This window comes from Corythoichthys intestinalis, chromosome 7 (genome assembly GCF_030265065.1).
Source record: "Corythoichthys intestinalis isolate RoL2023-P3 chromosome 7, ASM3026506v1, whole genome shotgun sequence".
Taxonomy (NCBI): Eukaryota; Metazoa; Chordata; class Actinopteri; order Syngnathiformes; family Syngnathidae; genus Corythoichthys; species Corythoichthys intestinalis.
Window position 1 is genome coordinate 16,386,405 of NC_080401.1, and position 23,252 is coordinate 16,409,656.

Sequence of the window (23,252 nt, forward strand, 5' to 3'; positions counted from 1 at the left end):
TCTTGTCTTGCCTTCCCCTTAATCACCCGAGTGCCCACACCTGTGTATCATTAGCCCTAGGCCTTAAATTCCCCTCTTTTGCCTTGTCTTGTGCCAGTGCGTTTTTCTTGTTAGTGAAGCTGTAAGAAGCTAAGACTCCATCTCCAGTAAGTTTTATTCTTGTCATGTTTTGTTTCAAGTCTACATTGCCGAAGATTTTATGTTGTTACTTTGATTTCATTTGGACCATGAAGCTGGCCTGTTAAATGCCAGTAAAATAAAAGTCATTGAGAACTGCATCTTTCGTTGTCTCTTGCATTTGAGTCCAGCCGTGTGTGCCCCGCCCGTGACACATTATTTTTTTGAGAGATAGGAATATTATTTTTGTTGTGCTTTCACTAAATGATACTGTAGCGACTTAACCGTTTGGCCCAAATGCATGATGGGAAGTTGAGCAACCATGACTGTCAGTGATGGCTGCAATTGGTATACAATTTGTTCTGTGCTGTGTTCAAACAGGCGTGTTAAGAAAAAGAATGTCTCCTGCTCCGCCCAAATGCATGATGGGAAGTTGGGCAACCATGACTGTCAGTGGTGACTGCAAATGGTATACAGTATGTTCTGCGTTGTGTTCAATTAGGCGTGTTAAGAAAAAGATCGTCTCCTGCTCTGCCTAAATGCATGATGGGAAGTTGGGCAACCATGACTGTCAGTAGTGGCTGCAAATAGTATACAATTTGTTCTGCGTTGTGTTCAATAAAACGTGTTAAAAAAATGACCATCTCTTGCCCCGCCCAAATGCATGCTGGGAAGTTGGGCAACCAGGACTGTTAGTAGTGGCTGCCAAAGTTTAAGCCAGTCAAAGGCGCGGTCCAATGAACTCAATGTGCTAAAACAGCGTCACTGTAAACTGTTTGAGTGTCATGAACGGGTCATTCCGTCCATGCGTTAATTGCGTCAAATATTTTACAATGATTAATTTAAAAAATTAATTACCGCCCGTTAACGCGATAAATTTGACAGCCCTACTTATTTTATTACTTTTTTTTTTTTAATTAGCACTGTGATTTGTTCTGTAATTATAACTGCCAAAGCAAAATCTCTCTAAGCATGTCTGCCATTCTTTTTCTTCTTTGAGAGAAGCTTTAGACTGAGAGCCAGTTGTAGTTTTAGTGCATTCAAAACTGACCTTTCTTATCAGAGAACAATTTCTTGTATCCTGTCAGGTTAGTCAATCTGCAATCTGCTGTGTGTGTTTGCGTCTGTGTGCGTCTGTACGATGACATATACTGCAAACCTACAATGTGAATACAGCATGTTCATGTGGGTATCAACAAAGATAAAGTAATATTTAAGAAATAATTTCTGGACCAATTGAAGAAAACTGGATAATTTCCGACAGCACATTTGCAATCATGTGCAATAGCAAACTGTCTGGAACTCAAAATTTCGATTCCATTTTAGTCTTTTATTTCAGGCCATGATTTTTCTTGTCAAGACAGCAAATATATACAGCTCATATCATATATCAATCATACAACAAAAAAGAGCAGCAAAACTAAGTAACATAGCAACATCAACTACATGTCAGAAAAGGAGTGGGAAGAAGAAAAGTAATTTAATCCCACCCTTATTCTTATCTAATTAAGAACTACAACAACAACAAAATCCTGCTACTTCCTTCAAAAAATGTAGGCAACCAAAAATCAGTTCAAACAGTTTTGTACATATACATTGCAACAAATTTTGTACCTTGTGATGAAGTTACCCAAACACCCAAACCAAAAACAATTTCATACCAAAATGGTAATTGAAAGTAAAACCATACCAACTATGGTAAAGGCCACACACACAGGACAAACAAATTATAAATGGCAACAATATCTATACCAACGATGGTAACGGACAATATACCAGCAATGGTAAGAAACAACCAGTACTCATACCAAGACAACTTATTTATGTAATTAAGACCTTGAATCAGTATACAGTGACCAGACCATAAGTTTGTATAACTGTTTAAATCTGTAAATTGTTTGTGTTGCATTCCCAGATTATTCCAAAAGTTTCACTCCACTAGTGTAGGGATGTAACCAAACCTTGTATTTGTCAAACCTGAACAGATCTGTTAAAGGGGCACAATTTAGGATTTGCACTTTAATTATTCAAGAAATAATGTACATATCATCATCATAATATTTATATCATAATCATAATATTTCAATAGACATTAAAGAAACATGTTTTTTGGAAACACTTATAAAACGGATCTCAATGGTTATGATTTACGCGTCACTTCCGTGCTTCCGTGTTCATCATTAGCCATTCACAAGACTAGTTTCCAGTCATCACAGCTCTGTACACCCAGTAAACTAAGGCTGCGCCAACTTTGACATACAGCCTGATTTATCTCTACCCTCTCAGTGCAGTGTACCTTCGGCCCTGTACGTTGTGAGCTGGGACAGGGTCCAGCACCAATGTGACCCTCGTGAGGATGAGTGATTCAGAAGATGAATGAATGAATGTTATACCTAGAACACACAAATAACACGCACCGTAATAAATATTTATTATTTTCCCCACAGAAACAATGTAAACAATGTACAGCCTCAACTAACATAAAGTTGCACATTCTCTCGAGTCTCCTGTGTTCTGTTCTGATCTGCCCACAACATCTCATCCACATCACAAGGAATATTCCCTGTCCCTTTACTTCTCTGACTTAGAATTCTAGCATCCATTCCTCTGAAACATAAGCGCTCACCTGTTGCCCTTTTATGCAAACGTTTTGACTGATAAATACAAAACTGTGCGACTTGCATTTGCACCTGTGACGAATCAGTGTGCAAACCAGTCTAGAATTTTGAATGAGTGTGTTCCATGTCAAAACAAAATAGTTGTTTCATGAAAATTTTGCTTTTCAAGCAGATGGAAGTGTGTACTCATCTGCCATATAACAAAATTATTGCCATATAATGCTTTGATCTTGTCATAGCACATCTTAAGGATTGCACTGAGGGCTGTGCTCCGCAAATAAATCTGAGAAAAACGGTGTTCCATGCTTAAAAATGACTTTTGTTTTGTTAAGTTTATCCTTGGCATAGTTCTGTGTGCCACTGAATGCTTTTGTAGTTAGTATTTTTTCAGACTTCACATAACCCGCTACTTCGTTGCATTGACATTTCTGTGCCGTATGTGCATTGGTAAGGGACATAATGAGTGACAACTGCTGCTGTACAATTATATGTGTTGCTTGTTTTACAACAAGCCCTTGCTCTCAGCAGGCTTCTCGTCCGTTACTGACACGTAAACCTACACATAAACACATGCACGCTGAGGAGCAACTAGGCTCTCCCAGTCAGAAGCTAAGGTATTTACCAAGCGTGTTTTGCTACCATATGCATTCAAACGACCCACGATCTAATGTATGCAAGGATTTATGTAAAACATTCAAGTGAATGCCGTTGTGTTTGAGTGTTAATATTCAATTTAAATATTTATAAGATTCAGCTGTAATTACAGAACGGTTGTTTAGTACACTCGTATGTGGACAAAAGCAAACAAAACTATGTGATCTGCCAGGAGACAATGAGTTCACGATTCATCATTTATTTGTATCTGATCATAAAAAATGAGGCTCAAATAGGGAGATACTGTATGTATGTCCAAATATTGAAAATATATACATATACGGGACAACCACTTTAAGTTGGTACAAAGTATTTTGGCTACACAGGAAAAGATATTGTTCCTGTATTCTAATAACAAGTCTGCCTTATAGGAGGACCTTATTATCTATTCAGTGTGAGCCTATGTTGTGCAATATTCAAGTACAGCATTTATGGTCATGACAAGTGTGCAGACGGGCAATTGAGGCAATAGTTTGTACTATTTTCAAGTAGTACAAGGTACGTAGGTAAGGCGAGCAGGTCGGTAGGCAAGCAAGTGGACAGGAAAGCAGTGTTAGGGGTCATAACTGAACAGCAATCATACAGCACAGACGGACCCAGGCAAGGATCCAAGGTCACCATATTGCAAGTCAACAAAAGGTTCCCGAGAAAAATGCCTAGTTAAACATTCAGTCTATTGAAGGCTCTCACAGGGCGGGCCGTGGGCAGGAAGTAGGATGTGTTTAGGCCTTGTTTAGGATTATTGTCTGTTTGTGGATTGGACAGGAGGATCCGGGAGTTACTGTTGTCAGGGCAACGAGGGTTGTGAATTTTGCCACCTCAGCGTCAAAGGGGCTCTTGGAGTCATATCAGTGGTGTTATCAGTTGGATATTGGACATTCTCCGGTGTTCCTTGTGTTGGGACAGGACGTTCCCCCATTTGTTCTGGACTGTCCGGGAGAACTTATTGCGAGACTTGGTGGTGCAGATGTGGGCTTGTCAGCGTCAATCTTGCTCAGTCAGTTGCATGACGCACACGTTAAGCGTCCGTGATAAGAAGGCGTCATGTATCTCTTATGTCCGATATTCTGCTTGTTTTCCTAAAACTATGGTATAAGTGCTATTAATTCTATATTGGGTGTGTAATACAAACAGTCAAACAGTAAATACGAGAGACGATACTATTCCCTGATTGATTATATTAAGTGTGTTAGAATAATGCAGTTTGACAGTGCCTATGAGAAAAGGTACTACCTCCTAAAAAAAAAAGTAATAGATTACACATTACCCTCAGAAATAGTAATGCCTTCCATTACCTTGTTACTGCCTGCAGAAAGTAATTATCGCATTTCTTGGACAAAAATCCCAGTTTTTACTTCACGAATTATACTCTGGAGTGATTTATATGTGAAATTATTAAAGTGAACCCCCACTTAAATAACATTTTGGTTTTAGATTCCTTAATTTAATGTTATTAAAGCATCTAAAATATACAACATTTGAAAATGATTTGCCGTTTAAGATACTATTTAAACAATTTTTCGATGTAAGTCGCCATTTTTGTTGATGTCGCAGCTTGCTTTGGTGTTGCCCGATGAGCTCAACTTTTTAGCCTTTCCAGTTTGAGCCAATGCGAAATGGAAATAATGAAGACTGACCAAGACAGAAGTGAAAATGTAGACAACGTACGGGAGGAATCTTTAGTTGGTCATATTCTACGGTAAATGTTCACTGATGCCAACGCTGATGGAGAGCCTCTGCTACACTTCACACTATACTTCATTTCTGTCACTGTCAATGGTAGACTACTTGTTTGACATTAAGTGTTCTATACATATAGTATCTGCTACTTTTGGGTTAAAAAAATCATTTGTAACCAGACACACAGTGAGCTCTTTCATGAACTCAAGGCGATGATAAGCCTCGTCATATATCATCCATTCATCCGTCAGTCCCCCGGGCTAAAGTGGTTCAAGCACAAATGTGAGTATTTGAGAAGCTGGACTTGTCCAACCACATCCTTCCACTTTTTCATCAATGATTTCTTATTTGGAAACACATGCAGGCTCCCCTCTCTCCTTTATTTCCTCGACTGAAAAGTGCATCTACAGTAGTGCGTCTCAATTATTTTCTGTTGAGCTCCCCCCAGGAAGAAGTAAATGTTTCACGCCTCACAATCATTTTGCCGCCTCTGTAAATAGTATCATTGGTCTGTAAAATTATTATAAGTACACCTCTGCATAACATTGTTTCCTTGTTAACATTCAATAAAAAATATAGATCAACTTACAATAAAGTATAATTTTATTGCTCTCTGGTTTACTGATGTACGGTAGCATTCACAAAGTGGGACGATTGTTGGCAATATTCAGCAGGTCTTCGCTGAAAAAAAAATTCAAGCGGCTTATCAGTGTGATTGGAATCTAATGTCTTTAAGTGACGTCTTCACTGATTTCACTTCGCGCTGTCCACTGCCAACATTTTTGGATACAGTAAAAATACCATTCTTTCCTCATCTCCCAGCCCTACACTAGGCACGTTTTGTCATATTTCCTCGTCTTAGCTTTCAGGAGACTTCATATATCCTGCTCTTTGCTGTGTGCTCTTGTTTAATGCAAAAATAACGGGCACACTCTGGAAATGAGAGTGCGCCCCACTATTTGAGAAGTATTGATCTACAGCAAAAGCCACGCAGTGAGGTGTTGGGCAAATTTGGCTTTTCGCTAATAGTCGACAATAAGAAAAAGCATAATTATGTAATTCCCCCAGAATTCACTGCGCCCCCTGAAACATTTCGGGCATTGTGTATCAATTTTTATCACTAGGATACATGTTTATAAAATTCTAACACTATATGTTGACAGTAGAGGCCAGCGGTTGTGTTTGTAAATCTCTTCTCAGTTCGTTGTTTATGCGTCGAATAATGCTAGCTTAATGTGTTACATTGGCATGCTGTCTTTAAGTCTTTATAGTGGCTGTTCTTATTGCTCTATTCTGCCCTCAAAGGTTGATGGATAAATCGTTGGGGAACTGCAACTGTGAGTAGTGTTGTCAATGTCTGTCGTGCGGTACGGTTGTACGGGGCTTAAGAGCAGCCAGTGAAAGACCAAGTCCAGTGTCTCTCTACTTTTTCCCCACATCGCTTGCCACAATACCGTACACTAGTGATGGCCAATGAAGCTTCTTGTGAAGCTCCGAACCACTTGGCCAAATTGATTCGAAAATAGGTTGTTCATGAAACTTAATTACCAGTGACATCTCCTGGCAAAAGGTTGAACTGCAGGGGCTCACACAGCGTCTTTCCTCTGAAGTGTGTTGCACACAGGAAAGCTAATTTTGATGTGCTATTTCGTCATCCTCTTACGATAGTCGTCGAAGTCACTTTATTTTATTTTTGTTGAAAACATGATATACTGAACCAATTCTCATTATTCATTCATTCATTCATTTTCCATGCCGCTTTTTCCTCTTGGAGGTCGCGGAGGTGCTGGAGCCTATCCCAGCTAACTACGGGCATTAGGCAGGGTACACCCTGAACCGGCTGCCAGCCAATCGCAGGGCAATTCTCATTACACTATATTGATTATTAATTCCATTCAGGGGCAGAATTGAGTAATCAATTTGACTAAGGATGTAGCCAATTTTAGCAGAGGTGGCCAGCATCCTTGGCCAGCATCCTGAGAAAAATGTTCAAGGAGAAAAAAAACGTAAACATTCCAAATATGGTTTAGGCGAATATTTTAAGTGGGTGACTATTTACAAATAAAGACTTATGAATGTGTTTTGTGTCACTGACGTGAGCAATGTGGCGATGTGCAGTGTGCTTGTGTAACTATGGTCATTATGTAGGATGGGGAACATTCAAAGATTTTCTTGAGGTACAATATTATCTGCACAATTTTGGATTGAGTCGATTTTTTTTTTTTTTTTTGCATACAACTTCTCCACATTTTAGATTTAGAAAATACTCGCTCACAGGGAACAGATGAGGCTGGTGTGCATAAAAAAATGTTAAAATTGAATAAATGAGGGCACACATTCGGATTTTTCTGCCAGTTAATGAGTGGGTTTTCGGCACTTCCCAGTGGTGGATCAGTAAAGTATCGCTGCACCTCCTTTGGTGCATCTGCTGAGGCATTCCTTGAGCTCCTGGTATCAGACGCATCTCTGTCCAGAGTATCGATACTGAACTTTAATTTTGTTAGCAATGTAACTTTTTAAAGTGAAATTACTTGCGTTACGTGTTTATAGACAGCACATAGTCTTAATCTCTGCGTATGTTGACAATGTCTTAGAGCACAGGTGTCAAACCGATTCCAGAAAGGGCCTAGTGGGTGCTGGATTTTGTTCCAACCGATAACACGCAGAGAGTTTAACCAATGAACTTCCTGCTGAAACAAGCAGCACCTGACAAAGTTTAACTGATTACATATGTAAAAGATCTAATTGGTGAAAAGGTGTCCTCTTCATTGGTTGGAAAGCAAACCTGCACCTACTAGGCCCTTTCTGGAATCGGTTTGACACCTGTGTCTTAGAGTTTATATGCTGGGCTGATTAGAATGAGTTGCAGGTGTGTCGGCAGGTGAGCTGAATTGGGATAATGAGGTGGGTGTGCCTTGCTGGTAAAGTGGAGCAGGGAGTGGAAAAACACTGGCTGTGTAACAGAAGTGGGATGTTAGACTGAGACAGTACAAAGATTCAGATTCAGAGATTTATTTGTCATTGACACCAGCTCTCACAAGATGACAACAGATGCAACGAAATTCCGTTCGATGAGTGAGCATCGGGCCGCTGCAGACTTTGTTCCACGCCGCCACTTCTCTTCTTCAGAAATTACAGAGCAAGTTACAAGTAGACACATATGTATCATACAGCATAGCATGGTACTACACGATGCACAGGTCCCGTACAGGGATTTTTTTGGTACGAAAAAAAAAAGAGAACTAACAGTCATGGCTGGAGGGAGGGGAATCATCGATGGTGAGAAAAAGGCAGTGGCGGACTGAAGGGGGGGTTGAGTGTGAGTGTGTGTGCGCAAGTGTATCAGTATTTGTACGTGTCTGTCGACAAAATAAGAGTCGCAGAGCCCTGCGACCGGCCTTGGGAAGAGATCAAGGGTAAAAGATAGGAACATCTGCACGGTTCTCCCCAGGAGAAGGGAGGGGTTAGGGGAAGATAAGGGTGTTCTGGAAAGGAAAGGAAAATTATAATCAAATTAAGCCAAATAAGTAATTTAATATGTCCAAATACTGTTGGTCTTAGTCAAATTTGCGCTCCTCATGGTGTAGGCGAGATTTCAGGTCCCTTAAGTCATTGTCAATAGTTGCGGTCTGCCTCGACAGTTCAGTCACCTGCCCTGACAGTTTCATCACCTGGCGCAAGATAGTATCCACTTTTCTCCATCCGTCCTTGGACCGAACCGTGGGTCCACGGAGCCAGTTCTCGGTCCGAGCCTCGACGTGATCTTCGCACCTTTTAATCTGTGGTCAGTTTGTTTGTTAATTTCCTTGAAAGCAGCTGTCTTGGAAATTTTCCGGTAGAGCAGGGCACCTCCTAAGCCAAGCAGAAGTAACCCCACAACGTCACGCCAAACAGTCAAATATCCTTGATATCTTCCACGGACAGGAGAGTAAGACACGCTGGTTTCCAGTGATCCCATGAATCTCTCACGTAACCAGCGGCGAAGGTGCCGTCCGGGCAAGCCGGCACTCCTGGTGCACCGTGTCTTGTGGAAAAATCTTGTCAATTGAGCTGATAGACCAACTAATCAGATCCATTTTTGTATCAGAGACCAGCGCGGTTGATCCATAGAGGAAATTCTAAAAAAGCAGACAGACTAACTGACGAAGACTAAGATAGCAGCAAGCAGCAGCAGGGAGGAAAAACATGTCCGCCCCCGTCGAAGGCAGGAAGAAGAAGCCCCATGATATCACCCAGACAAAGTGCTGCAAATGATCACCGTAAATGTTAATTTCTTAAACCAGTACATTTCAAGGATGAACTTGATTAAGTTTTTTGGTGTTTTGACCCAGCCTTCATGGATCAGACTTTACTGCGTCTACTTTCAATGACTTTGGTCTTGACACTCAAAGACTTTACTCCAAACACATGGGGTCATACACAAGCGCAGCTCTGCATACGGTCATCATTCACAGTGTGTGTCTGTGTGCGCGAATGGCAAAGCTGTTAATATAAGGGACCAGAGGACAGGAAGTCACTTTTGCTTTCAACTGCCCTCCTAACAAGTTGGGGTGTCAGAGGTGGTCTCTGTCTGCACTTGTACGTGGTGGGAGACAACCTGACTGTCCATCGATTTACCCTGTGATCATTATTGCTCTAAGCAGCGAGTGAGAGGATCACAATGAGAATAGTTGAGGTGTGTGTGTTTGTGTACCTATTTAGTTTCTTCTTTGCGCAGTGAGCTACCAAGCCAAAAGAGTGTCCAGGGACTCTTCATCCATTTGGTGTGAGAGCTCCGGGGGATTCATTGAACCTTGCAGGCTGGGATATTATCAATACATCTCCTCTGGGTAGCCAGAGACAGGAGTCAGTGACTTATTTTGCCTGTTAGTCTTTGCTGAACATCAGTAAGGACGGGTACACAAGCAGTTTACTATACTGTATGACAGGGGTCGGCAACCCTGGTCCTCGAGTGCCACTATCCAGCTTGTTTTCCATGTCTCCCTCCTTTAACACATCAGAATCAAATAATCATGATCGTTATGAGGCTCCTGCAGAGCTTGTTGATGAGCTGATCATTTGATTCAGGTGTGTCAAAGTAGGGAGACATGGAAAACAAGCTGGATAGTGGCACTCGAGGACCAGGGTTGCTGACCCCTGCTGTATGATAATTCTGAAATGGAGTATAATGGCATTAAAATTAAAAAAAAAAAAAAAAAAAAAGGAATGCTTGTATTATTTTCCCTTTTCAAAGCACAAACATTGTTGCCAGAAGGACTCTGTCATAGATGCCGCTTAGAATGATAAATTATCGTACTATATGCCTGTTTGTGAATCTCATCCACTAGGTTGAATCAAGAATCAAATGTATTCATAGTTATATGTAAATTTACTGTGGAATCAGTGATCTGTATTTTATATAAGGATCTTTTCACACCTCTAGCAGGCGGAGTTATTACTTTTCGCAAACTGGTATTGGAATATAAATATTGGACTTCCTCTGTAAAACAGTTTAAGATGAGATCCTTAAGAAAGCATGAATCCTATCAGATTAAGCTGATGTCATCCCGATACCACTTGCAGCAAGGCGCATATGTACGTTGAAGTAGTGGATTGTTATGATAAACTGCAACATATTAATCGTTGTTGTAGACTTGTGGTTTTTAATTATTCATAGCTCCCAAAATGCCTGGAAGGGATACTCCTCTTTTGGCGATCAGATGGTCTCAAATGAGTTGTACAATGCAGTGTACAGCGTTGTCAACCGTCTATCTATGCAGCACACCAGATGGTTAAAATATTTTTTGGAATTAATGTTTTTATATTGGTGACCAACACATTTTCAGCATTTAAAAATACACATAGCCTTTCAGTCATTAGATATGACGGCTAATTATCACTAATGCTTCGACAGGAGTTGAGGGAAAAAAAAGACGTACCAGTTAGCGTCATTTAAATCTTTAGTGTGGAATACTTTCGGTTTTAACATTTTTACATATAATTAGTGTAATAAGTGCCAGAAACAAGATTAATTTTATTCATTTGAAGTTGTTTGCTGCACGTTAACATAATGACACATCATGTTTGGAAGACTGTGAAGACAGTAGGCGATAGAAGTAAGGATGAAAAAAAATAAATATGTATACAATATAAAATTTTACATTAGGACAATTTACAGAGAAATGAGGATTGGAAAATTATCACAATGCTAAAAGCTAGTGATTAAACGAGGTGCGCCAAGCCTTCGAAGCATGTGTCGAATAATGCAGAGAGGTTTCCGCAAAGTGTGTTGCCGAGACTCCCCTTATTTAGGGGACATTCCGAAAACAATGACGTTCGAAGGCTCCCTGCCCGGCTGTACCACGTGATTGCTTCAGGGAGTGCTTTAGATTTTGGTACGGAGTTTGACAGCTCGCTACTTACTTTTGTTTTTTAATTAAAATGAATGAAACTCCCACCCCCATCCTGTAATCAATGTTGAAGTTAAACTGTTACTGTCCTCTGCCTGATTCCGTTCATGCCAATTTCAGAAATAAATATTGCACAACCCGTCATATAATGATCCTACCATTTGGGGAATCATTTTCACACACACTTACAGTACTACACACTATTTATTACAGTAATCCCTCACTACTTCGTAGCTCAACTTTCGCACAGTCAGTGCAGCACAGATTTTTTTATTGTTAAAGTATCTTGTTTTAGGAATAAAAGTTCTAAAAACATTTATGCACACTTGATTTTTATCTATTTATTTATGTAGACTTACACCCCCCATGCACGTATCATATGAGAGAATGGATATAAAGTATGTACTATTTATATTTATACATTATTTTATGATTTTTTTGTTACATTTCAAACTATTCTTTAATGTTCTAATGATAACATATGCATTTATAGGATTTTATATACATTTATTGATATTACAGATGCACCAAAAAATATATAGCCTGTATTACAAAAGGGGGTGGGGGCAGTTTTTCACTTTGTGCGGTCGGTTTCAGTCCCCATTAACACCGATAAGTGAGGGATCACTATATAATTACAGTATGTGATAATCTATGTATATAGAGGATTTGGTCAAACAATATTTTGTAAATTAATTCCTTCCTAAGAGACACACACTCACAAAATATCAACAAATCACTCATGTGGTTGAAAGACAACTGTCTGTGATCATACATTTAACCATTAGAGGGTACCGTGCTCACATGAAGCTTCGAGAAATGAACCCTTTCTCGATCCAATTGGCTCAAGTGATCCAATGCCTCACGAGGCTTCATCTCACCATCACTACTAAAAGTGTCAAACGGAATATATTTGGAGAGCTGCCACATGTGAAACGTGTTAAGGGTTTGTTTTCTGCCAGTGTGGCTTGTCCCCGTGATTACTTACTGATTTCACCTGTTGTGCCTGCTCCTTGTGTGTTGATCAATCCGCTGCCTCTTGTGTCACTCATCTGTGCCCCATTATCTCGTTTTCCCATGTCTGAATTTACAGTGCCTTGCAAAAGTATTCGGCCCCCTTGAATCTTGCAATCTTTCGCCACATTTCAGGCTTCAAACATAAAGATATGAAATTTAATTTTTTTGTCAAGAATCAACAACAAGTGGGACACAATCGTGAAGTGGAACAACATTTATTGGATAATTTAAACTTTTTTAACAAATAAAAAACTGAAAAGTGGGGCGTGCAATATTATTCGGCCCTTTTACTTTCAGTGCAGCAAACACACTCCAGAAGTTCAGTGAGGATCTCTGAATGATCCAGTGTTGTCCTAAATGACCGATGATGATAAATGGAATCCAACTGTATGTAATCAAGTCTCCGTATAAATGCACCTGCTCTGTGATAGTCTCAGGGTTCTGTTTAAAGTGCAGAGAGCATGATGAAAACCAAGGAACACAGCAGGCAGGTCCGAGATACTGTTGTGGAGAAGTTTAAAGCCGGATTTGGATACAAAAAGATTTCCCAAGCTTTAAACATCTCAAGGAGCACTGTGCAAGCCATCATATTGAAATGGAAGGAGCATCAGACCACTGCAAATCTACAAGACCCGGCAGTCCTTCCAAACTTTCTTCTCAAACAAGGAGAAAACTGATCAGGGATGCAGCCAAGAGGCCCATGATCACTCTGGATGAACTGCAGAGATCTACAGCTGAGGTGGGAGAGTCTGTCCATAGGACAACAATCAGTCGTACACTGCACAAATCTGGCCTTTATGGAAGAGTGGCAAGAAGAAAGCCATTTCTCAAAGATATCCATAAAAAGTCTCGTTTAAAGTTTGCCACAAGCCACATGGGAGACACACCAAACATGTGGAAGAAGGTGCTCTGCTCAGATGAAACCAAAATTGAACTTTTTGGCCACAATGCAAAACGATATGTTTGGCGTAAAAGCAACACAGCTCAACACCCTGAACACACCATCCCCACTGTCAAACATGGTGGTGGCAGCATCATGGTTTGGGCCTGCTTTTCTTCAGCAGGGACAGGGAAGATAGTTAAAATTGACGGGAAGATGGATGCAGCCAAATACAGGAACATTCTGGAAGAAAACCTGTTGGTATCTGCACAAGACCTGAGACTGGGACGGAGATTTATCTTCCAACAGGACAATGATCCAAAACATAAAGCCAAATCTACAATGGAATGGTTAAAAAACAAACGTATCCAGGTGTTAGAATGGCCAAGTCAAAGTCCAGACCTGAATCCAATCGAGAATCTGTGGAAAGAGCTGAAGACTGCTGTTCACAAACACTCTCCATCCAACCTCACTGAGCTCGAGCTGTTTTGCAAGGAAGAATGGGCAAGAATGTCAGTCTCTCGATGTGCAAAACTGATAGAAACATACCCCAAGGGACTTGCAGCTGTAATTGGAGCAAAAGGTGGCGCTACAAAGTATTAACGCAAGGGGGCCGAATAATATTGCACGCCCCACTTTTCAGTTTTTTATTTGTTAAAAAAGTTTAAATTATCCAATAAATTTTGTTCCACTTCACGATTGTGTCCCACTTGTTGTTGATTCTTGACAAAAAATTAAGATTTTATATCTTTATGTTTGAAGCCTGAAATGTGGCGAAAGGTTGCAAGGTTCAAGGGGGCCGAATACTTTTGCAAGGCACTGTAAGTATCCCGTGCGCTGTCTGTTCTTGTTGCGTCATTGTCTAGTTGTACCAAGGGCGTAGGTTTGCATAGGGACGGTAGGGACACAACACTACCAACTTTTGCTGAAATTGTCCCCACCAAATTTTAGCAATCTAATTTGCATTATTTAATGGCTTCAGCTATATAGGTCATTTAGATTGTCTTCCCATATTTTGTAAGGAAAGAACTGACCCTACCATTGTTAAGTGAATTACAGTACTTTCATTATGTTCAAACTTACATTGACCCCTTTTCACTTGGAGAATGGGCCAGTCCATTTTTTTCCCCTCAAACCCACGTTTGATTGCCTGATGACTTGACGACACCCCCCACACACACACACGCAGTCACAGCCCGACAGAAATACAACATGTTGCCTCGTCTTCCCCCTTTGAAGACGAGGGATATTAGAATTTCTTCCCGTCAGCAGCAGCCACTGTAATGTAAAAAGATGTCAATGTTGTGGAGGTGGGAAACATACTAGTTTTGCTACTGAAAGTGACCTGCATCAGCGTTACATTAATCCGAATTTTTTCAAACTCGAGGAGGAAGCTGCGTTGAGAGAAATAACCTCCTGTATTTTTACTACTGTTAACATTAATTAACTGAAATGTAGTGAACTAAGGATTACCCCCTTATAAATAGTTAATTGATGATTAACAAGTTTGTATTTCTTGTGTATGTTAATATAATTTGTGTTCAAATATTGCAATTTAAATTTGCTAATAAAATCCAGACATTTATTCTGGAAGTTTTCAAAATGTTTCTTCAGGAGTTTTTGAAAACAAAGGTTTGAATTGAACAGTGTATCACCTGAACCGATGCACTCGAAAGTAATTATGAGTCTATACAGATTTATTTTTCATTGATCATTTTGTCTATCAATTAATTAGGTTCATATTGATAAGAAATTTAACTCTGACCCCCGTTCACCCAGTTGTTTTGTTATTATACTAGTATATGTCCCGTCCCCATCAAAAGGTGTACAAGCAGGTTATTCTGTTATACCGTCCCTACCAATGTTGAGACCAAACCTACGCCCTTGATTTGTACGTCCAAGCCCTCGTGTTCAAATCCATCTAAAAAGTCGGTTTTGATACCTTATCTTAGATCCACTGGTCTTTTGTTTTGAACTTTGTGTTTTTTGTTAGCTGTTATTAAAGCATTTTAAAATCCCACACACCCTGCTTTGCTTTGACTTTTGTTTTCCCTGCCACCTTGTCCTTGAAACCTGACAAAATGCGATAACTTTCCCCAGTGTTTCATATTGATATTGTCAGGGAATGCGCGGGCAGGCAGGTTGTGTGGACCCAAATGCAGTGAAACAATAATGCTAGGCTGGTGGCAGCGAACTCAAAAAATGGTTTTAATTATAACTAACAAAAACACAAAGTACAAACAAAAGGACTAAGGATCAAAAGGCAAGGTTCAAACAAAACTTACTTTCAAAGCAGGGCGAGTAACACGAGGAACTGGGGGGGAACGCAGGCATGAACGTGGACCAGTACATTGACAATGACGCAACAAGGAGTGACAAGAAACTGGGTCTTTATATACACACACGCAGACAAAGGGTAACGAGACGAGGAACAGCTGGGTAACACAGGTGGATGCAGATTGCCGGATACACTGGGAGAACACACACAGGTGAAAGCAATGGGCAATCACAGGGACAAATCACACTAGGAGAAAACAAACACAAAACCTAACAGTACCCCCCCCTCAAGGGACGGATCCCAGACGTCCTCAAGGGAAAAAAAATCCCAAACACGGTGGGCAGAAGGTTGCCCGGAGGAGGGAGCAACATCAGCCCGTCGGGGCTAGTCAGGCAGGCGTCCAGGACGCCAGAAGTGGGCCGACCGCAAGGGCCGATCGGGAGGGCGTCCAGGGCGCCAGACGTAGGGCGCACGTACGGGTTGATCAGGCGGGCGTTTTGGGCGCCAGATGTGGGGCGCCCGCACAGGTCGATGGGGCGGACTTCCAGGACGAGGGTAACTGGCTCCATCATTTATGCCACCCAGCCATGGCAGAAAACAAGCAGCAGCAGGAGCGGCAAAGACGTCGTGCAGCGGGTCAGGCCCGGAGTCGTCGTCGGTCGGACCAGGAACGGAGTCGTCGGTCGGACCAGGAACGGAGTCGTCGGTCGGACCAGGAACGGAGTCGTCGGTCGGACCAGGAACGGAGTCGTCGGTCGGACCAGGAACAGAGTCGTCGGTCGGACCAGGAACTGAGTCGTCGTCGTCTACTGGCGTGACAGCGTCGGCGTCGTCGTCTGGGCAGCGGGGAGCCGGCGCGGGAGGCACTTGACTGCGGGGAGCCGGCGCGGGAGCCTCGGGAAGCCACGACGTCCGCACCGCCGCACATCGTCGGCGTTGATGACCACGCCGAGGCTTTTGGCGAGCGTCTTCAGGATGCAGGGGCTGCATAATAGCACCATTAGGCTGCAAAGAGCCTGGGCGACTCCTCAGGCCACTCCGGGGTGGTCCCCGATACATGGCCCAACGGGATCCCAGGTAGGAGTCTTTGGTGATGAGTTCTGAACGGGACACAGAGTGCGGAGGGTGGTATGAAAAATAATCAGGGGAAATGGAAGGCATAAAATCAAAATCCGGGTCTGAGTTGGAATCAGAGTCAATAAGAATGTGCCGAGGGAACACAAAATCAGGGGAACGGGCAGAAAGCCGTTGGCGAGCATGCCGGTGCCGGATGTTTCCTGCTGGGTCCACTAGTGGTTGCGTCATTCTGTCAGGGAATGCGCGGGCAGGCAGGTTGTGTGGACCCAAATGCAGTGAAACAATAATGCAAGGCCGGTGGCAGAGAACTCAAAAAATGGTTTTAATTATAACTAACAAAAACACAAAGTACAAATAAAAGGACTAGGGATCAAAAGGCAAGGTTCAAACAAAACTTATTTTCAAAGCAGGGCGAGTAACACGAGGAACTGGGGGGGGGACGCAGGCATGAACGTGACCACTACATTGACAATGACGCAACAAGGAGTGACAAGAAACTGGGTCTTTATATACACACATGCAGACAAGGGTTAACGAGACGAGGAACAGCTGGGTAACACAGGTGGATGCAGATTGCAGGATACACTGGGCAACGGCAGTTGCGTGAATTTTGAGAGCTGCAAATGCAGATGACTCATCGCGTGTGTGATTACAACTTTAATCAATGGTAAGCACATATTTAAACGGGTTGGCAGGTGGGACAAATTATCAGTTATGTGTGATTCATGTTGCACTACCTTTATGATACAGAGCCCCACGTTGGTGACGGCGATCTGTTGTGAAAACTATCAAAAGCACGACGACCAAAAATAGACAACGCAAGGTATCAGCTACTCACTATGATTACACACACCTGACACTTCATGATTGACAATCATTTGGAGGAAGTTTGAAAAGAATGTTTCATTTTGTGTGTTAATGAATTGTTGTGGTGTATTGCAGAGCTGTTTTCTCGAGTGTATGTGCCGCTTTTTCCTCCTGCTTCTCCATTATACACCTCCAAGCCAGATTAGCAGTTATAAATTGTTGTGTTTTATATATTTTTTTATAATAGGTATAACAGCGGGAATTACGGTATTGGTAAAACGTTAGTCGCCCCTACTGTCTGGGTCCAATAGAGCCCACAAAAAGGGGGGGTTCCGTGGTGGAGCATTTTCATTTACATCATTGTTTGGAGTTTGCTGTGCAGTAAATTGTTTTATTGGAGTGCGGTGGATTACTTTATTGAAGTATTGTATTTTAATTGATGTAAAGATGTCTTTGCCCACATTGTTCAAGACAAGTTGGACCCTATATTGGGCTATTATTGGGGATCCGGGATGATTTTTGGGGAAGCCATTACTTTAATGCCGCTTGTTTGATTTCATTTTTTTTGTTCAATAAATTGTTATTTCTACTACACCAGTCCTTTCTTGTGAATTTTGTGAACCATTGTGGGGGCGAATTCAGGGCTACACCCTCACCATATTACAATAGACTAATGCTCTTTTCATTTCACTTCCTTGGTTGTTGTCATGACAACTTCCCGGACATGAACTCATCTCCAGTTTTCACTTTAACTGTGATAATTTCCAGGAACCAACCTGTGGCTGATCTGGTCTGGTTCTAACACAGAGAAGGTTAAAGACAGGCTAGGAAAAAAAAACTCAATGTCGTTTCTGGAGCCAGTCATCTTGAAGCTATGACCTCATTCCTTGTCAAAAACCAGGAGGAATTTAAACACGCTGACCTTGTGAACCTCTCAAGGCTGCAAGCATTTTTTTCTCCCGTATGACCGCAATCCTTTCTTTTCCTTCCTGACTCCAATTTAGCTATCTCACTGTCTTTGTTATGGCTCCCGAGCTCCATTTTGCCCCAACTGGTACCCAGCAACAATAAGGCGGACACAGGTCAGTTGTGTTGATGACCTTTCTGCTTTAGATGTCCAGGCTTTGTAGAAAAATAGGACGGCAATATGTATCACAAAAGGGCTTCCGCTAGCTTGAGGATTAGGTTTAAATAGATATACAGTGGAGAGAACAAGTATTTGATACACTGCCAATGGGAAAACCCATTGACAGTGTATCAAATACTTGTTCTCCCCACTGTAACTGCAATCACAGTATCTGCTATGTTTCTTGTAAATGTTGTTTGATTGAATGTTGGGTACCAGCTGATCTTATTCATGTGACAGCTTTAAGTGAGACCGAATGTGTGAATTTCATTAAAGCCTGAAAAGCTAAGAGTAAAATGAGATATTCTCTGCACCACAAGCTTTTTTTTGGTATTCTTTTAGAGCGTGTTTGCTGGGGGCATTGTGTATTTAGGCAAATCGGTGTTTGTGTTTCATTGGCAGTGTGGTAATGCTTGACAACACTTAAGTAAATATAGCTGTTATCTTGCTGCCATTACATCTAAAGGCAGATGTTTCGGGACTGACATTTTAAAGACACACCAAAAGGAAGATGAGCCACTCAACGTCCCTCAAAGTTTCCTTCAGCAACAGTTCAGCTCATCTTGCAGCGGCTGCAAACACTTTTGAAGTTGAGGTGATGAATCAAAGTAGCTCGCAACATGCAACTGAATGACTTAAAAAAAAACAGACACACAAACTTTCTCTCAATACTAAGGCCGCAGTTAATTACTCTAGGTACTCAATGGGAGTAAATTGTTTTCAAGTAGCTGCAGCTTTTCAGCCCACTGAATGAGCGGGCTCCTCCATAATTAGACGAGCATTCTTGCAGCCTTTGAGATGAGAAATAATTGGCCTCTCAGACTGGGATGTATTTGCATTTCGAAACTTGCACAGTCTCATCCTTGAACCTGATGCCAACGCTTACGTCACACTAGCACTTCTCAAATGCGAATTATCAACACACTTGTCAAACAGTGCGGGGCGGGGGTAGGACAAAACTATGCCAAGATCTTAAAGTGCCTGTGAGATGACAAAAAACAATCTTAAATAGCATTATTGGAATTAAAATCAGATTTTGAGACGATTCAACTATATACAAAAATTTGGCAAAGCACAGATGGCGAGAAATTAATCTTTTAGTCTGCCGTTTGGCGCCTCCAACTGGGTGATGAAGTCAGCGGAGTAGCGATTTCAGCGGATTTAGAATTCAGCCCAATGGAGGAGGAAGCGTTTTTCAGCGGTTCTGGTACAAGTGTGGATCTTTCAAGTTATATTGTCGATCCAGGAGAAGCCTGTGGCGTACAGCCACAATGTTTGAGTCGTATTTGGAGATGGAGGAAGATTCAGAACGAAAAAAAAAGGCGGCAGAGACAACAAACACGAGGCTGATGACTAGAGTATACTGTAAAATGTCATCATTGTTTTTTATCTACTCCAGTGTTTTTACAGGATATTCTTTGTATCTAAGTATTTTTCCCTGATCGCAAAATTCAATTCAATTCAATTCAGTTTTATTTGTATAGCCCTAGATCACAACAACGCCGTCTCAAAGGGCTTTGCAGAGGCAATATGATACACAATCAGAAACAGCAAATGAAGCAACAAAGATGAATAAATAAATTCAAGTCCTGGGTATCCCCCATCCTTAGACCCTCCATGTCGGCAAGGAAAAACTCCAGTCTTCTGGAGAAAAATGAGAAACCTTGGGGAGTACCACAGTCAGGAGAGATCCACTCCCAGGACGGATAGACAGGAACCCCAGGACCGCTAATGGGAATTACAGTGCCTTGCAAAAGTATTCGGCCCCCTTGAATCTTGCAACCTTTCGCCACATTTCAGGCTTCAAACATAAAGATATGAAATTAAATTTTTTTGTCAAGAATCAACAACAAGTGGGACACAATCGTGAAGTGGAACAACATTTATTGGATAATTTAAACTTTTTTAACAAATAAAAAACTGAAAAGTGGGGCGTGCAATATTATTCGGCCCCTTTACTTTCAGTGCAGCAAACTCACTCCAGAAGTTCAGTGAGGATCTCTGAATGATCCAATGTTGTCCTAAATGACCGATGATGATAAATAGAATCCACCTGTGTATAATCAAGTCTCCGTATAAATGCACCTGCTCTGTGATAGTCTCAGGGTTCTGTTTAAAGTGCAGAGAGCATTATGAAAACCAAGGAACACACCAGGCAGGTCCGAGATACTGTTGTGGAGAAGTTTAAAGCCGGATTTGGATACAAAAAGATTTCACAAGCTTTAAACATCTCAAGGAGCACTGTGCAAGCCATCATATTGAAATGGAAGGAGCATCAGACCACTGCAAATCTACCAAGACCCGGCCGTCCTTCCAAACTTTCTTCTCAAACAAGGAGAAAACTGATCAGAGATGCAGCCAAGAGGCCCATGATCACTCTGGATGAACTGCAGAGATCTACAGCTGAGGTGGGAGAGTCTGTCCATAGGACAACAATCAGTCGTACACTGCACAAATCTGGCCTTTATGGAAGAGTGACAAGAAGAAAGCCATTTCTCAAAGATATCCATAAAAAGTCTCGTTTAAAGTTTGCCACAAGCCACCTGGGAGACACACCAAACATGTGGAAGAAGGTGCTCTGGTCAGATGAAACCAAAATTGAACTTTTTGGCCACAATGCAAAACGATATGTTTGGCATAAAAGCAACACAGCTCATCACCCTGAACACACCATCCCCACTGTCAAACATGGTGGTGGCAGCATCATGGTTTGGGCCTGCTTTTCTTGAGCAGGGACGGGGAAGATGGTTAAAATTGACGGGAAGATGGATGCAGCCAAATACAGGAACATTCTGGAAGAAAAGCTGTTGGTATCTGCACAAGACCTGAGACTGGGACGGAGATTTATCTTCCAACAGGAAAATGATCCAAAACATAAAGCCAAATCTACAATGGAATGGTTCAAAAATAAACGTATCCAGGTGTTAGAATGGCCAAGTCAAAGTCCAGACCTGAATCCAATCGAGAATCTGTGGAAAGACCTGAAGACTGCTGTTCACAAACACTCTCCATCCAACCTCACTGAGCTCGAGCTGTTTTGCAAGGAAGAATGGGCAAGAATGTCAGTCTCTCGATATGCAAAACTGATAGAAACATACCCCAAGCGACTTGCAGCTGTAATTGGAGCAAAAGGTGGCGCTACAAAGTATTAACCCAAGGGGGGCGAATAATATTGCACGCCCCACTTTTCAGTTTTTTATTTGTTAAAAAAGGTTTAAATTATCCAATAAATTTTGTTCCACTTCACGATTGTGTCCCACTTGTTGTTGATTCTTGACAAAAAATTAAAATTTTATATCTTTATGTTTGAAGCCTGAAATGTGGCGAAAGGTTGCAAGGTTCAAGGGGGCCGAATACTTTTGCAAGGCACTGTATATGTACAATATACTGTATATTCCATTATTCACATTTATTGATTATATATATTTTTAAACCAACAGAAATTAGTGCAATTTCAAAAATACTATAAATCAGTGTCTTCATTTACCTACTGTATGTGTAACTCAGAGATCACAGTGGATCTATATACTGTACAACATGTAACTTCTTTCAAACAACTTCATCCATTTTTTCTTTTAACAACTTCATCCATTCATTGTCAGTACTGCTTATCCTCATAAAATATCATGATCTCGCAATCATTTTTAATTTACTTGCATGACCATTCATCTGGAAATTATGACAACTTCAACTGCTTCATCACATCATACAAACAAAAGTTGGACATTTTTATAAGAGCGTGGAACAGCGGTGGCCAGTCATTAGTTTGCTGACAGCGCATCAAACCCGCGCAGTCAGCCTTAACGCCTGTATAGCCTATGCAGCAGCATGCATCTCACCAAAAATTGTTTTAATAAACATGTCCTAAGCAACTTCACAATATTTTCGCAAATATTATGACATGATACATATAGGCTTTCCTTCTGCGAAGTTGTTTACTGTATACATAGAATGCATCTATTTTCAGGGTTAGGCTTTCACAGTGAAATGCACACATAAACGAGACGCTCATACAAGTTCCAACACTTGCGCCCATTTACTGCCCGTGTGTCAATTTAACAGCATGACTTTCAAAATAATTGTGTGTGTGTGAATGCTTGAATGAACTAAGATATGCCAGACAATCAGAACAGTCACCGTGGAAAAGACAGCAGACATTACTTCCACACTTAGGATACAAGTAATGGTAGATGTTTAACCATGGAGGAATTAAACTCGAAATTTTCATTCGACACAGTCAAGAGTGCTTGATGGTGAAAGTGTGCTTGGCAGACGTTTTAAAGTGTGGATATCATTATTGGCTCACAATTGTGTTCAAGGTGGAGAAGAGACATTTGAACTTGACATGATCATTTTGTTGTCCTTGTGGGGACACAAAGGTTCCACATGATCCAAGCTATTATGGATCAGTCTACAAATCCCGAGGATGAAAAGACAAAGAGAGGAAAAAAGGAAAGTGGAAAACATGAACTGTGCTTTTTCAAATGCAAGCAATGAGGGCTAATTAACCCGAATGTTTTTCTCTATGATCTCTTTTTGTCCTTGTGAATAGATTTTCAAGTAAAGGCAAGGCATTCCGAATAAAAGGCACAGAGCAAAAGTTAGTACT

The 23,252-nt window shown here is 41.3% G+C and overlaps 1 protein-coding gene across 1 annotated transcript in view; it reads left to right on the top strand.

The window, feature by feature from the left end:
- ttll7 (tubulin tyrosine ligase-like family, member 7) overlaps positions 1-22,996 on the top strand; it is a 190,734-nt gene extending 167,738 nt beyond the window's left edge. Inside the window, exon 21 of the mRNA XM_057840102.1 lies at positions 22,963-22,996. Within this exon, the coding sequence (XP_057696085.1) occupies positions 22,963-22,981 (19 nt within the window). The 3' untranslated portion in view covers positions 22,982-22,996. The remainder of the gene's footprint in view (positions 1-22,962) is intronic.
- The last annotated feature ends 256 nt before the right edge of the window (positions 22,997-23,252 follow it).